Source organism: Myxine glutinosa, chromosome 7 (genome assembly GCF_964187855.1).
Source record: "Myxine glutinosa chromosome 7, kmMyxGlut1.1, whole genome shotgun sequence".
Taxonomy (NCBI): Eukaryota; Metazoa; Chordata; class Myxini; order Myxiniformes; family Myxinidae; genus Myxine; species Myxine glutinosa.
Window position 1 is genome coordinate 55,020,392 of NC_136267.1, and position 16,522 is coordinate 55,036,913.

The 16,522-nt window shown below is 43.7% G+C and overlaps 1 protein-coding gene across 2 annotated transcripts in view; it reads right to left on the minus strand.

Annotated features, from left to right (window-relative positions):
* MSTO1 (misato mitochondrial distribution and morphology regulator 1) overlaps positions 1-16,522 on the minus strand; it is an 88,746-nt gene that overhangs the window by 11,806 nt on the left and 60,418 nt on the right. For both annotated transcript variants that reach the window (XM_068122363.2, XM_068122365.2), the window contains exons 7-12: positions 13,515-13,632; positions 6,849-6,989; positions 4,324-4,476; positions 4,081-4,212; positions 3,751-3,935; positions 2,039-2,143 (exon numbers count right to left, since the gene is read on the minus strand). In XM_068122363.2, the coding sequence (XP_067978464.2) occupies positions 2,039-2,143; positions 3,751-3,935; positions 4,081-4,212; positions 4,324-4,476; positions 6,849-6,989; positions 13,515-13,632 (834 nt within the window). The remainder of the gene's footprint in view (positions 1-2,038; positions 2,144-3,750; positions 3,936-4,080; positions 4,213-4,323; positions 4,477-6,848; positions 6,990-13,514; positions 13,633-16,522) is intronic.

The window sequence follows — 16,522 nt, forward strand, 5'->3', positions numbered from 1 at the left end:
GATGGGCCGAATGGCCTCGCCCTTCGTCTAATTTCCTTGTGTGTGTAGCATAAACTGATTTGGTGGCGGGGAATCAGAATAATGCTGGCTGAGATTGATAATTTGATTGATAATGTCCTTCAGGTGGAAAATATTTGTAACATGTAAGCATTGTGATCATTAAACTCTTCATTGGGCAAACTATCCTGGTCATTGTGTTAGCCTATGCACCTCAAGTAGGGCCTGGACGATTCTGTCAAGGATAATTTATGTGATGATATTTTGGCGGTTACATCGAAGACATCCATGCTTTCAAGAAGGTTGTTCGTGGGCAGCCTGTGGCTGCTGGTTGCATCATTTTCAGGGGGGGCACAGCTGTGCCGCTGATGCAATGCCTCCATATAACCAGTCATCTGGTACTCATTTTGCTGACCTCAGAAGGATGACAGGCTGAGTCAACCCGCCTGGTGTTGATTCAATGGCATAACAGGGGCTCAAACTCTTAGGCCAGCCACCTTAACCGTTAAGCCAACACCAGGTTTACATCTATGATTAGAGAGAGGTAGATTCTTATTTTGGATGGTGATTTCAATGGACATGTAGGTGACACTGCAATGGGCTATAAAGGTGTGCATGGAGGTTTTGGATTCGGTAACAGAAACACTGAAGGGAACCGTATTAAATTTGGCGATGCATTGGACTTGATCATTTGTGATACTTTTTTCAAGAAAAGGTCAAGTAGACTCATCACCGATGAAACTGGGGGAGATTCTAGTCAGATTGACTACTTTATGATGAGGAAAACCGACAGAAAGTTTGTTACTGATGCCAAAGTAATTGCAGGAGAGGAGTGTATTTCTCAACACAAGCTCCTTGTCTGATCTCTCTTTATGAAGATCTGTTGCAACGAAAAAGGTCTTTGTATCCTGAATGAAAACCCGGAAGCTTAGAGGTTGAAGCAAAGCAGGAATTTCGTAAGAGAATTAATTCAAGAAATCGAAGGCGAGGAAGAGGCAGTTGGAAAAGTCGATAGCAAATGGACATTATTGAAGGACACATTTGTCAATATGTGGTTGGACAAGAGGTCCTCCATGAAGTGAAGGAAGGAGTCATGTTGGTGGGTTATGGAAGTCAGTATTGCCATAATGAAGAAAAGGAAACTCTATAAGGCGTAGAGGTAGGGTGGAGATGAGGAAGAATATTTACAGGTGGAGAGAGAGGCAAAGAAGAAAGTCTATACAGCAAAGAAATTGGCAAAGAAGGAAAGATTTGGTAACGGAGACAGTAAGGAGGCTAGGTAATCAGATTTACAAAATTGCCAAACAGATGATGCGTGAAAATCATGATGTTGGTGAGCAATGTGTGGGAGACAAGAAAGGGGAAGTCGTTTTTGAGGAGATCAGAAATACTTGGAAGGAACACAAGTTTTTGAATGAAGAATTTGACTGGGACAAGGATGGCTGAGTAGGTGATGAACCACTACCTGGTCCATTTCCTAAGATAGATTTTGAGATGGTCAAGGAAGCTATTGGTAAAATGAAGATGGGAAAGGCTGTAGGATTGCTCATTGCTGATTTGGACAATCAATTGTTATCAGTGAACTTGGTATTCCAAATGACTGGAATAAGAGTGTAATTGTCACTGTCTATAAAGGGAATTGTGCTGTTTTGGAATGTGGCAATTACAGAGGTATAAGGATTTTGGATCAAGTTATGAAAGTCCTTGAGAGAATTATTGAAAAGTTGATCAGGGTTAAGAGTCTCAATCGATATCAGGCAGTTTGGTTTGCACAAGTGATTAATTTAAACTCTCAATGTCGAGATGAAACATGTAACGAGCTAACGTGTTGGACATAATCATCATCGTTGAACTATTTGATCACAGCAGGCAACAAAAGGATAAATAACTGTGCAAACAGGAAGAAAAACGCACCTGTACAGATTCAGTGTCAGAGCAGTAAATGCAAGTAAGAAGTGGAAATCAAAATAATCAAATTAAACAATTTCCTACAGGGATAAAACACCTCCGAGTCTTGCCATCATGACATTGTGCTACGTACTTGGGCATATTGGGGTACTGCGTCTGGAGGTAAAGGCTCAAAACACTCTCGCCGGATTCACAAGCGTGTAGACGCGACATCGGCTCTTTACCGGGGGGCACAAAGCTGCAAGAAAGGACACGACAGTTAGCACGCAAACTGTGGACATCGCACACTAGTGGTGTACCTCAGCTGAACAGGTATTGAGGAGTATGTGGAAGTCTTAAGAGGCCACAAAGCTCATAGTGTAAAACAGTTATCCATCTGGAATTTACCCAGTTTTGGAAGAACATCGCCAGAAGCCTCAGGCTTTAACAACTTAAAGTGTATCGAGCCCCTCTTGGGGCATCCTCTCGTTGACTGGATTTGCATTGAGTATGGTATATACAGTGCATTCAGAAAGTATTCAGACCCCTTCACTTTTTTCACATTTTGTTATGTTGCAGCCTTATGCTGAAATCGTTTAAATTCATTTTTTCCCTCATCAATCTACACTCAATACCCCATAATGACAAAGAGAAAACAGAATTTTAGAAAGTTTTGCAAATTCATTAAAAATAAAAAACTGAAATATCATATTGACATAAGTATTCAGACCCTTTGCTATGACACTTGAAATTTAGCTCAGGTGCCTCCCATTTCTCTTGATCATCTTTGAGATGTTTCTACACCTTGACTGGAGTCCACCTGTGGTAAATTCAATTGATTGGACATGATTTGGAAAGGCACACACCTGTCTATATAAGGTCTCACACCTGACAATGCATATCAGAGCCAAAACCAAGCCATGAGGTTGAAGGAACTGCCTGCAGAGCTCAGAGACAGGATTGTGTCGAGGCCCAGATTTGGGGAAGCCTACAAAAAAATTTCTGCTGCATTGAAGGTTCCCAAGAGCACAGTGGCCTCCATAATTCTTAAATGGAAGAAGTTTGGAACAACCAGGACTCTTCCTAGAGCTGGCCGCCCGGCCCAACTGAGCAATTGGGGGAGAAGGGCCTTGGTAAGAGGGGTGACCAAGAACCCGATGGTCACCCTGGCTGAGCTCCAGAGATCCTGTGTGGAGATGGGAGAACCTTCCAGAAGGACAACCATCACTGCAACACTCCACCGATCTGAGCTTTATGGCAGAGTGGCCAGAAGGAAGCCTCTCCTCAGTGAAAGACACATGAAAGCCCACAGAATCTTGTTTCTCACAGTCTGAGAGTCCTTTAGGTGCTTTTTTGCAAACTCCAAGCAGGCTTTCATGTGTCTTTCACTGAGGAGAGGCTTCCGTCTGGCCACTCTGCCATAGAGCCCAGATTGGTGGAGTGTTGCAGTGATGGTTGTCCTTCTGGAGGTTTCTCCCATCTCCACACAGGATTCTTTTTTTCCATGAACCAAACTTTGGGTGGCTAATTGGATGGAAATTAGAGGGCGATGAGCACCATTGTTTTAGGGTTTTTTGGGCTATATCTGAAAAGCTCAACGACCTTTTTGAAATATCATTTTGAAATTTCGATTTCTAAGGGTTCACTTTAAGTCGTTAAAGGGCTACATTTGTTAGTGTGTACCACACACTTGCAAAGTGGAAAAAAAACATCCCGAACATGTAAAATCTGTTCAATAACTTGGAAACGCATTATGGAGAGCTACAGAAACTCATTTTTGTTGACAAATTTGAACTTGATCTGAACTCCAATCAGCTGTCTGAACAAAGTAACTGCATGTCAAGGGATGAAGAACAGAACGCTAACCCTCTGCTTTGGTGTGCCGATACACCTCGAAGAGAGACTGCCTGTGTAAAGCACCGTTCACTCTGCTCGTATCCACTGGGACAGAGGCACTGCCATGACGTTTCCAGTGCATGCCTGGTCAGAGCGTCTGGTAGGCACCATCCCCGGGCCAAAGAGAAGGGAAATGACAAGCGTGTGACAGCAACCTAGTCAACATAACGAGGAAAAGCACAATCATTCAAGTTGTCAATGGGAATGAAAAGTATATCGGACATTAGTACGACTGGCATAAAAAGGGATGAAACGAGGATGGTTTGGAAACATGGACACATACATGTGTGTGAGGCATACCTTCCTGCCACAGTAGTTAAGGGACTCGGCATACTGACACAGTGAAGCTGGGGAAGAATTAAGCCTATAAGGCAGCGTAGACGTTTCTAATGCCGAGGCCAAAATGGCACTGCTGTGGTACTTCATGTCGGCCTGTAATAGTTATGAGTATGGATTGTGTAAAACTGAATTGAAAAAAGATAAAACAAAAAACAATTTGCAGAAACGGAAGGACACGGCAATCATGTTAAGCCAACTGTTTACCTGGTATTGGATGTGAGGGAAGTTAAGCGGGGTTGAAGGTCGGCACTTGAAACTGGGGCATACACTCAGAGGGCAAAGCAAGGAGCTACTTTCAGCAAGGTGGGCAATTGCCAAAGCAGAATTCAGTACGTGGTTAACATTTCTCCGAGGAACCTGTGCAAAACACAAGCAAACAAACAACTCTCATATTCATTTTGCAGAATATTTTGTTCACAAACTTACTGATGCAACAATTGTTTCACAACTTTTTCGTTTTGGTCAGAATGAAATATTGGGGGGTTTTTTTTGTTTGTTTTTCTGTATACTGAATCGAGGCTCATGAAAGAGCTAACATTTATTTCACAAACAAATCAACCAGACAAACAAAATATATAAAAATAGGGAGCGGAAGACAAGATGGGGAGAGAAGGGGAAGCACACAAACATAACATTTGAGAGCAGGGAGATGTGTGGGAGGGAGAGGGCTTGGGGGGAGGAGGCGTGGGAAGTGGGGGGGGGGGGGGGGAAGTATAAAACACAAGGACACCAAGGACTTCCAGGACAAGGGATTCTGGAGGACAGAAGTTGGTATTTCAAAAAAGTGGATTTGGGGTGAAATTAGCAGGGGTAGAAAAGATCAAGGTTTTGGATGGGTGAAGATAAGAGATGGTGGTGAACAGCTGTTTTAAAGACCTGGAGGGTGGAGTGGGATTGAAGAGAGTGAGGGAGTTTGTTCCAGAGGTGGGAGAAAAGAGGAATGAAGGTGAGCAGAGAGTCTTGATTTTGGCAGTTTAACCATAAGAGGGTTGCAGGCAGATCTTGTGCGACCTGTAGGAATATTTGGGGGACAGAGCCCAGAGAGAGCTGGGGGGGCAAGGCCAAAGAGGAGTCGGTAGAAGACGGAAAGACCACCCACCTGCCTGCGGTGAGTGAGTGAAAGGCCCTTGGAGTTAGCTTCATCGTGGGAGATTCCAATGATTCTGAAAGCTTTGGTTTCAACAGCGTGAAGACGAGCTAGGTGTGAGGCAGGAGCACCAGCCCAGAGGAGAGAGCAGTATTCCATTGAGCTGTGGATGAAAGCCTTGTATGTGGTGAGGAGCTCAGGTGTGCCAAGGAAAGACTTCGCACGACGGAGGATGCCCAGTCGGCGACTGGCTTTGGAGGCCAGCCAGAGGCCAGGGTGCAAGTGCTGGTGCCTTTTGGCCCGTAACAGTAACATTTAAATGGCACTACTGGTTGTGCAATCTCACTTATTTTTTTCCATCTGCTCAAGCAACGATCAAAGGGTAAGTATATGCCAGCTTGAACACCAGCACGTCGTCCAAAGTACGAGTGTACACAAGAATAAATCCTGATTCCGACAAGTATGTTGTGCTATCCTATTTAAGACTAATTATATAAGATCACCGGTGCAGAGGAGTCGGTAGAAGACAGAAAGACCACCAAACTGCCTGAAGTGAGAGTGAAAGGTCCTCAGAATCAGCTTCATCGCGGGAGATACCATTGATTATAAACCCTTGGTTTCTACAGCGTGAAGCCGAGATGGGTGTGAGGCAGGTGCACCAGCCCAGAAAGGAGAGCAGTATTCCACAGGGAGAGTATATAAATTTATTAAATTAGATGTGATAACAAAATAAATCCTTACAATATGAAACCAAAAGCACTTGCTAAGGATTTGCAAGAACTTTAAGGATATAGTAACACTTATTATAAAAGGAAACAAAAATCAAATCTGTCTTTACATATATTCAATAATCAGTGTGACCTTTTAGCTTGAGAACTGCCTCAACTACATTTGCTACCGCGTGCACGCGAAGCGAAAAGCGGGGTTAAGCAATTGGTTAATGTCTGTCTATCTTATCAGGAACAAGGAACAACTTCTTTAAATTGAATGTTATATTTCGAACACAAATCAGAACATGAATCGGAAGTCAAACCGGCTGTTTAACAGTACTTTAGCTCTGAATTCATCACGATCGAGCAAACACAGAGAGGAGGGAGACAATTTTTTGTTCGTCTCCCTGAATGGTAGTCAAACAAAATTGAAGGTCATTCAAAACAGGAAACTTAGTTTTTTAGTGACGTCATAAACGACACAAACAAGCACAAATAATTAATGTAATGTGTTAAATTAAGTGGTGTAAAAGACGCTGCATCAACGGCAGTAAACTTCCGAATTTTTTTTTCTGAAACCTTTAAAATCTTAATTTAATTTCAACTGAATTATGTCGTTAAACACTGGAGAACACAAATTGCCTTTTTATCACTTTCAAAACCGTTCCATTTAGCAGTACTTGGCCAAAATATTGCAGCATTTTACATTATCACAACCAATCAAATTTGGCACTCAGTACATTTGGCCCATGTACTTGTTTCTCAAGACTGTGTGTGGTAAGGTGTTCTATGCGTTATGCTTATTTGTATCTTCATCAAAAGGTGGAAAAAAACTGTTTGGATTCAGCATCACACAAACAAAGCAATACTGTACCAATAAATATGAAACTATCTTACTCATCTCCCCTCCAAGCAAAACTTGCCAAACCCACCTGGACCTTGGTCTGAGATGGGCCAGGGAGAAGTCCCCAAGTGAGAACACCCTTGGCATCATAGTAATCATGCAGTATCTCTACCGCTCGGCAAGCGAAGCCTGAAAATCCATCTTCCCAGTCACACAGCAGCTGAAAGCCCTGCATACATCAAAGTGTGGTACATGCTCCATGATATGCAAGCGAAGGGCCCATGTTTGGTGCACAAAGGGAATTGCTGACACGATACCAATACATATACATGCAATTTGATTAATTTTTTTAATTGACAATGAGAAACAACAAAGTACAACATTAATTCCAAAATCACAGAAGTGACAGAAAAATGAAGCAGGAGGAAATATGAAATTTGAACAGTGAGAAAACACACAAATTAAAGCAACAAGCATGTAACATCCCTCCTGCCCTTCCCTCTTTGGCCCTCTTCCTTCATCTTCTCCCTCTTTCCCTCTCACATTTGTCAGCCAAAGCTTTTATCAAAGAAAAATATTGTTGCGGGTCCAGGTTTCGGGATTTACCATAAGGGGAACTTCTCAAACTCCTCCCGAACCCCTGCTCCTGAGGCCACCGGCTACGGATAACTCCACGGTCCGACGGGTTGTCAGTCAACCACGAATGCTGATTGAAATCATCAAACATGGCATCACAACCTTTCCGGTGGCTTGACAATCTCAAGGGGGCTCGCACCCTCGATACGTATTTGTCTTATCTACTTAATCAGGTGCAACCGAGCAGAGCTGCCAAATATGTGTCGCTAAAATTATGAAGCCAATTGGTTGGGGGTAAAACGTCCTGTCTATCACTAGTACACCTTAATCGAGTCAATAGGAAAGAGACGAAATGGGCAGGTTGGAAACAACGGTTTACCAGTAATTGCAGCACACAAGTATTTATATAGAACAATAAAGCAACACGTTTACAATCATCAAAAAGGCACAAGTAAATAATCAAATATTACCCCAAAGTCTTATTCCCCTTAACACTTAACCCCTTCTGCAATCTTACTTATCAACGGCGTATGCCATGGGCCCATCAGAATCACACAAAGGAAAGTAGACAGCAAGAAAAGAGGAGGGGGAGAGTCAAGTTCAGGGCTTAGGTTCAGACCCCGCACTCACCGATCCTGGTAAAGGAAAGGGGACAAAGGGAAGATCAGTGTGTTGTCATGGTGCAGGTTGGTGCGGTATGTGCAGAGAAGAAAGTTGAGTGGTGTGCATCTGTAAGCCCACCGTGAAAAGGACAAGGGCGGGTCACAAATAGCTCCTTGGTACCGGTTGGCAGCTCATAGTTTGTCAATGGAGACGAATTAGAAGTGTTAGTTATAAAGGGGATGTCAAGGACAGATGTGCATGTCAGTATGGGGCCTCATTCCTCCACAAATACCTCTGCCTGCTTGTGCTGTCTTGCACTCTGAACCCTCTGTCTGGCACTTCGAGCTCCTCGTAGCCTCCAAGTCAGCACAACGCCTCCTGAACTTAGCGCAACGAGTCCTTCTCCAGTCGGGGTCGCAAGCAGGTTTTCTCCTCTCCTTGGGCAGCAGATCTCTGGTTCGGTCAAAAGGCAATGAAACCCTCTCGTGTTCTGTCTTTTATGCCGCTTAAGCAGGGTGGGTCTGGAAGGGTCAGAGTTCAGAAGAGGCAGAGTGTCTGGGAGCAGAGGTCATGACTCAAACTATGATTCACAGCGGCGCGTCTTCATTGGTGCGCTCCCAGAGGAACTGCCTTCCTCCCCTGTCAATCATCGGTGCTGGAAGCGGTGTTGTCAACGTTCGCTTCTTAGTTGCGCAGTGTTATCGCCCTCCGTAACGACTTTTCCCACCCCGTCGCTGTTCCCGCCAAGCGCGTTCAAACGCTACAACGTTCTTGCTCTTTTTCCTTTGTGATAATATAGTTTGTGTGAGGTGCAGGTGTTTAATAAAGGTGTCATTGTGTGGTGTAAAATATGGGCAACCAGGGAAACTGTGAATGGTGAATGCACGTTAAGTTTAAAGAGCACTAATGTCTCAAATGCGTGTGGAAGGGTAAATGAACCGAATTGTAGCTGTATAACTGTTTCTGGATGGAGGGAAAGCCAAATGAAATACTGTGTCCAAAATGTGCAATGGTAACCAGCTAAGTGCTGTAAACGGCTGGGTGATGGACTGGACCGGGGAGGAAGAGGATCATCAAGCGCGGAATAGGAATGGCATCAGAAGGAAGAAGATCTCTCTATAGCCATCACAACGCATATTTCCTGTGTCCCCTAAACCATGGATGGGGCTACATATATACAAATACCAACGATATAACTACCTCGGGAACCTACGTGTTGTGGATGTTCGTTCACCCGGGGACTGGGTTCGCAGAAAACGTCACATTATGTTTAAAAAAAAAATACACTTTACAGGCTTTACTGCTGTTCACACATTTTACTGTATACAAGTGGACGCTCACTAAATAGAATGGTGTGGGGAGTATTAAAATTACCGAGATGTCTGCATGCGTTTATATCTACATTTGTCGCTACTCCATAGGTGCAGCAGAACGTCACAAGACTGACAATTTACAACACAATTTGACCTGTTAGTATTCCCATCTTAATATCTCGTTCATGATGTCAGGAACCCCAATTCAAATCCCATACAACCATATGTACATATTTGTCAAATGCGACTACTGTACTTGCGCTTGTAGTTAAATTGAAAGCACTAATGTCTTGTCTGCATGTGATTTATATGTTTATAGGTTTATGCTCCACCACAAACCTTAGACTACAACAACAAACAACAACATGCATTTAAAGGCCATTTTCCCTGCGAGAGCGGGGGTTAGCCAAACCTTAGACTCATGTAAATATATAAAATAAAGACTGCAGCTTTTCTTAAACCAAAACAGAGTGCAGACCTCCGCCAGGCTGAACAGTTTATGTTTTGTATCACACTATTAGGGCGGATGTGCATTTGGACTTGAACCAAAATCGAATCGGCTTGTTCTTGTCACCTAACCAACTCATCCACCTAGTTTCATCACAACCCATCCACAACTTTTTGAAATATCATGTCATATATCGTTTTTGCCCCTATCTCTAAATGAAGAATCACTTGAAAAACTAGAACGGGCACTCGGTAGAGCGCATACCTTCGCCGCAGCTACTTTTGTTGCCAAAATAAAATTTTTGAGGTTGAAATGATCGCGGGAGATCGCGTTATAGTGATGACGTCCTGGATGGACATCTTCTTCTTCAGTCGCTCATAACTTTGAGTGAAATACGATCGAGTTAAAAATAGTCAGAATTTGAGCAAATCTGTTTCCCAAAATCTAATCAAATGTGTCCCGTATAATAACCAATCATCCCACCAAATTTCATGCAATTCGGTTGAATACTTTTTGAGTTATGCGATTAACATACACACACACAGACATACAAATAAATACACAGCGATCAAAACATAACCTTCCGCTTTTGCGAAGGTAATAAAAAGTTTTTGTAACCATATCCTAATGACATATCCACTTAGACAGTGTGGTGAGTGTGACTAGAGTGAGTGATAGGTTGATGATGGTGAAAATGATGATTGGAAAGCCCTTGGTGAACGTCATCTCGGGATATGCTCCGCAGGTTGGTCGAAGCGATGAAGAGAAGGACAAGTTCTGGTGTGCGATAGAGAAGCTGATGGAAAACGTGAAAGATGAGGAAGTTGTTGTGGTAGGAGGAGACCTAAATGGACATGTGGGAAGGAGTATGGATGGTTTTGAGGGAGTTCATGGGGGTTACGGATATGGTGTGAGAAATGGAGAAGGTGAAAGGATTTTGGAGTTTGCTGATGGAGCTGATTTGTTGATTTGTAATACTCAGTTCCAGAAATAATATAATAAGCTTGTTACATACACATCAGGTGGGTCGACGACAACCGTTGACTACCTGATGGTGCGTAGGCGAGATAGGGGGCACCTCTGGGACACAAAGGTGATCCCGGGGGAGGAGGCTGTTTCACAGCACCACTTGGTTGTCTGCGACACAAGGGTGAAAGGTGCGAGGAGAGCTCAGCGGGTGAAGTACCAACCGAGAATGAAGGTGTGGAGGTTGAAAGAGGTGACAGTAAGGGAGGCATTAAAAGAGAGGCTGAGTAGGATCGAGGATGATGTGGTTGAGCTTGAAAGTGGTTGGATGTCAATGAAAGCTAGACTGTTGGGAGCCGTTGGTGAGGTATGTGGATGGACAAAAGGACCACCGAGGCACTCGGAAACATGGTGGTGGGATGATGAAGTTGGAAAGAGGATTGACGAGAAGAGGAAGAAGCTCAAGGAGTGGCAGAAGGCGAAGGGTACGGGAGCAGAAACAGCAGAGCATGAAAGTTATAAGGCAGCCAGGAAGGCTGCAAAGAAAGAGGTAGCAAAGGCGCAGGAGGCATGTAGGAAAATGTTCGGAGAACGCTTGGATTTGGAAGAGGGTCAGAAAGCAGTATTCAGGATTGCAAAGCAGATAGCTAAAGAGAGGTGTGATGTGATGGGGGTGAGTTGCTTGAAGGATGAAGTGGGACAAATCGTTGTCGACCCAGATGGAATTAAAGGAAGATGGAAAAGATATATGGAAATGCTGTTGAATACAGAGAATGAATGGGATGGCAACATAGAGAGTAACCCAGTTTTAGGACCGGCAGAGAAGGAAGTTGAGGAAGCGATAAAAGCAATGAAGGGTAGAAAAGCGGGAGGGCCGACGGGAGTTGTGGGAGATATGTTGAAGGCAGCAGGAAGTTGGGGTGTGAAGAGAATGACAGAGATCTGTAATCTGGTGGTGATAGAAGGCCGCATTCCAGTGGCTTGGGAACTGAGTACCCTCGTCCCTCTATACAAGGGGAAAGGTGACCCTCTGGAGTGTGGCTCGTACCGAGCGATAAAGTTATTGGAGCATGGAATGAAGGTATTGGGAAGGGTGTTGGAGAGGAGGATAAGGAAGAAAGTGAAGATCGACGAAATGCAGTTTGGATTTATGCCAGGAAGAGGAACGACAGACGCGCTTTTCATTGTGAGGGAGTTGCAGGAGAAGTACACGGAGAAGAGAAAGAAGTTATTTCTTGGGTTTGTTGATCTGGAGAAAGCATTCGATGAGGTTCCACGCAAAGTATTGACATGGGCATTGAGGAAGTTAGGAGTGGAGGAATGGTTGATCAGAGTAGTGATGGCAATGTGCAAAAGAGCGCGCACAGCTGTAAGGACGAAGGACGGGAACAGTGGTGAGTTTGAGGTGAAGGTGGGAGTGCATCAGGGGGTCGGTACTAAGTCCACTACTATTTGTAGCTATGATGGAGGTGCTGGCTCAGAACGTAAAGGAGGGTTTACCATGTGAGTTGTTGTTTGCAGATGATCTGGTGTTGATTGCGGAAAGTATGGATGGACTGAAGGAAAAGATGAACAAGTGGAAGGAATGTATGGAGACAAAAGGTCTGAAGGTGAATATCGGAAAGACGAAGGTGATGGCAAGTGGTAAAGCATGTGGTGAGGTGAAAAGATCTGGAAAGTGGCCTTGTGCTGTGTGTAGGAAGGGTGTCGGAGTGAACTCCATTCAATGTACAATGTGCGCTGAGTGGGTTCATCAAAAATGTAGTGGTCTGAGAGGGTCATTAACCAGTGTGGCAGCTACATTCAAATGTAAGGTGTGCACAGAGGGAGCTGCAGATGGAGGAAATGTTGAGTTGGATCTTGGAGACGGCGTGAAGCTGGAAGGTGTGAAAACATTTTGCTACCTCAGAGACATGCTGAATGGAGGTGGATCAGACTCGGCAATGGTTGCTCGAGTGAGATGTGCATGGAAGAAGTTTCGGGAACTGAGTGGCGTGCTGATGAGGAGGGGAGTGTCGTTGAAGCTGAAGGGAAAGGTGTATGCTGCATGTGTGAGAAGTGTTATGATTTATGGGAGCAAGACATGGGTAATGAACATAGAGCAGCAACGAAGGTTGGAAAGGGTGGAAATGCGAATGGTTCGACGGATGTGCGGAGTATCGTTGAGAGAGAGAGAGGAAGACAAATGATGAATTGCGAAAGATGATGGGAATCGAGCCTGTGATTGATGCTGTGAAGTGGAACAGGTTGAGATGGTATGGTCATGTGTTGAGGAAGGATGAAAGTGACTGGTTGAATGTAGAGAAGAGTGATGGAAATGAATGTAGAAGGAAGTAGAGGACGGGGAAGACCGAGAAAGACTTGGCTAAAGATGGTGGAAGAAGAAATGCGGGCAAGGGGGTTAACAAGGAGAGATGCAGAAAATAGGGCAAAATGGAGAAGATTGTCATGGGGACCGCAAGGCTAACCCCCGCTCTCGAAGGGAAAATGGCCTTTAAAATGCATGTTGTTGTTGTTGTTGTATCCATATCCTAATGGTTGATCCATCTTTGGATAATCACCAACATCGAATCAATTCTTCCTTGTTAAACACCTGACACCTCCACCAAATTTCGTCCGAATCCATCTACAACTTTTTGAGATATCCTGTTCACAGACAAACAAACAGACAGACAAAAACAGAGACAGGGGTGAAAACAAAACCTCCAGTTCACTTTTGATGGCAGAGTTGATTTGCAATGTAAAATAGAACAATAAAAGGAATCGGGGATGAAAGAGCAAAAAGTAAAAAATATTTTTAAAATGCCACAAAAGGGGAAAACACAGGTAAGGTATAAGAATAATCCACCTGCAGATGGTCACATTCTTCTACAAAGAAATGCAGCCGATCCTCAAAATCCTCAGCAACGTCTGGATGTGACAAAAGCTGAAAGCCAAGGCCAAAAGTAGCCAGGCGGTCAGATTCTCTGTGAGGTCCAACACAGAAAACTTCCTTCAGATAGTAAAACAATCGCTCATTTGGGTAGTGATAGTTTTAACAATACGGTGAATGTTAGACGGTCAAAAATATTTAGCCCTTAAAAATAATCGGCATAATCAAAACAGACGTGTATTAATATATATATAAATTTATACATAATTACATTAGATGATTTATATTAGATTTATTAGAGAATTATATTAGATAAATGATATATATATATATGCCCAGGTTGCCTTGAAAGGCTCACTTTGGATATGGAGGAAGTTTATGGAGGCACGTCGAACGGTGTAGGTTGAGGTTACGGAATAGAAATGGAGATGTGTGAATGGTGTGTGGGTGTGTGTGTGTGTTGCAGGAGTGGGTGATGAGGGGGTGTGGTTTTGCATAAATTTTTTTTTGCATGAGTGGTGCATGTTGGGGTAAGGGTAGGTGGTTGGTTGGTTGTGTGTGGGTTTTTTTTTTTTTTACTGTTATTATTTCTTATTTTGTGTATGTGAGTGAGTGAGTGTGTGTGTTTTTGCCTGAATGAATTTTTGCTTTAGTGTGTGTTTTTGTATATTGAGTGGTGTATGTTGTAAGGGGGTGTGTGTGTGTGTGTGTGTGTGTGTGTGTGTGTGTGTGTGTGTGTGTGTGTGTGTGTGTGTGTGTGAGAGAGAGAGTGAGAGAGAGAGAGATCTGGTGTGTTTTGTTGGTGAGTGGTGAAGGGTATAAAGGTGGGTGTTTGAGTGTTCCACCATGTTTACTTGTTTGGTGCTGTGGATTCTGGAAGTGGAGGCGATTTTGTTGTTGTAGTCTGCGTTCGCACAGGCTGGGGGTGGGGGTATGTGCGCATCCAGGTGTAGTTGCTGCATGTGGAGGTGTATGTGCCCCTGCTGGCCCACCTTAGCTGACCATATCGAAGTTGAACGGCTGAAACGGGATGATGCTGAGGACCTCGACTGAGGACCCGGTCAGTGCGGCACACTTGTGACCAGGTGTGTTTTGAACTTTATATATATATATATACACTGTATTTGGTAATGGGGATATGAGAAGTGGTGATATTAAGTCAAAATCTTAAGAGTTCATGCCAAGGTGCACTGATATGCATTTAAGAAGAAGTGCGGAAAGGCACCACAATCAACGAAAACATGCAGATTACCTCCTGCCTGTAGGTCATTAATGAGCTGATTGGGTTTGAAGAAATAAAACCATTAGCAATTAGCAATGTGGTAATTCTCAATCTTAATACTGTCATCTTCAGCTCCATTTGATTCCGTGAACTCTGGGATCTGTGGGATACCACCCCAGCAGCCTTTCCTCAAAACTACCAATAAGGAGGAAATCATGCTTCATAAAGGAAGTGCAACAATGCCTCGAGGGGTACGTTTAGAATAATTAATTGTATGCAGCATTCACATAAAGTATATTTTGGTATACTTTATGTGAGAATACTACAGAAAATAAGAACTGTGAGGACCAAGAACTGGAAATTGATGCTTATATGCAATGACGGATTCAAGATTTCAGAATGAAAAGACACCAGAAGCCTTGGGGGAAAATGTTGGAGAGACAGACCAGCTAATGATGTGACAAACAGCATCAATATGAGACTGCTTTATCCATAAAGTAAAAGTGCTTGTTGCTTGATGTTTAACGGACTTCACAATTGTGTGACGTATCCAACAAGAAGCAACAAAAGAGAGATTAGAAGAATAATTATTGTACACTAGCAAATAAGCCATCCTTGCAGATCTGTTAATCCTCCGATCACCACCCAACCTTTTATGATGTATAACTCAGAATACCTGCTTTCACCAGGTGGCGTTATATGATACATGCCAACAGCGTCATCGATAAAGAGTCTGGCCATGTTTTCTCTCCATTGAGCGCTGTCATTGACCGATCACAGTGATGTGGTTTCTAGGTGCCCCCCCCCCCCCCCCCCCCATTTGAACTTTAGAGGTTGAGACGAGTTGATAGGGAAGAACTTATTAGTGAAACTAGTTGAACAAGCTGATGACCTCACTCGCCTCACTCACCTCACTCACGATGAGCCTCACTCCTATTCCATCCTGCTATGGTATGGTATGAAGGATAAACTGTTCCGAAAGTTCTACACCATGAGGCTACACATCTTTGCGTGGAAGAAACATTTCGTTATTCGAAAGCTGAGAATACAGGACTCAAAATCTGGAGGCCACCTCGGCAGTAAGAGTGCGGCCATGCATGTCATCGTGAAAAACTCAAATGATCAGTTTCTACTGCTGACACTCAAACACTAGGATTTCAGACCACCATTCTACAACCATGATCAGCGCTCGAATGCCAGATATCCATCCACAGCATCGTTAGCCGTATCTGAACGGTCGTCATCATGTGACACCAATCATCGCATCTATAATGCCCCGCATACGTCTACTACTAATGATGATGATGTCGGTTTGGAAGTTCCAGTTTTCATTACTTCCGCCACCAAAGGTGTATGGAGGTTATGTTTTCACCCCGGTCTGTCTGTATGTCTTTGTTTGTTTGTCTGTGAACAAGATATCTCAAAAAGTTGTGGACGCATTTGGACAAAACTTGGTGGACCGGTTGTGTATGTGACAACGATGAAATGATTAGATTTTGGTGAAGATCCGGATTCAGATCTGGCGAGTACAATTTTTTAAAAGTGATTCTTCACCATTGGGAGATATTCATGACATTCGACGGAGACCCAGTTTTCTGACACTGGGTTGAACATTGCGCTACAAAATGCCTTGGCAATCTCCTGATTGCATGCACACATTCAAGGCACCCAGTGTCAGAAGCAACACAGCAACCCCAAAACATCACTGAACCTCCTATATGTTTGAATGTAGGGAAGGTGTTCTTTTCGTTTCGGCTTCCTT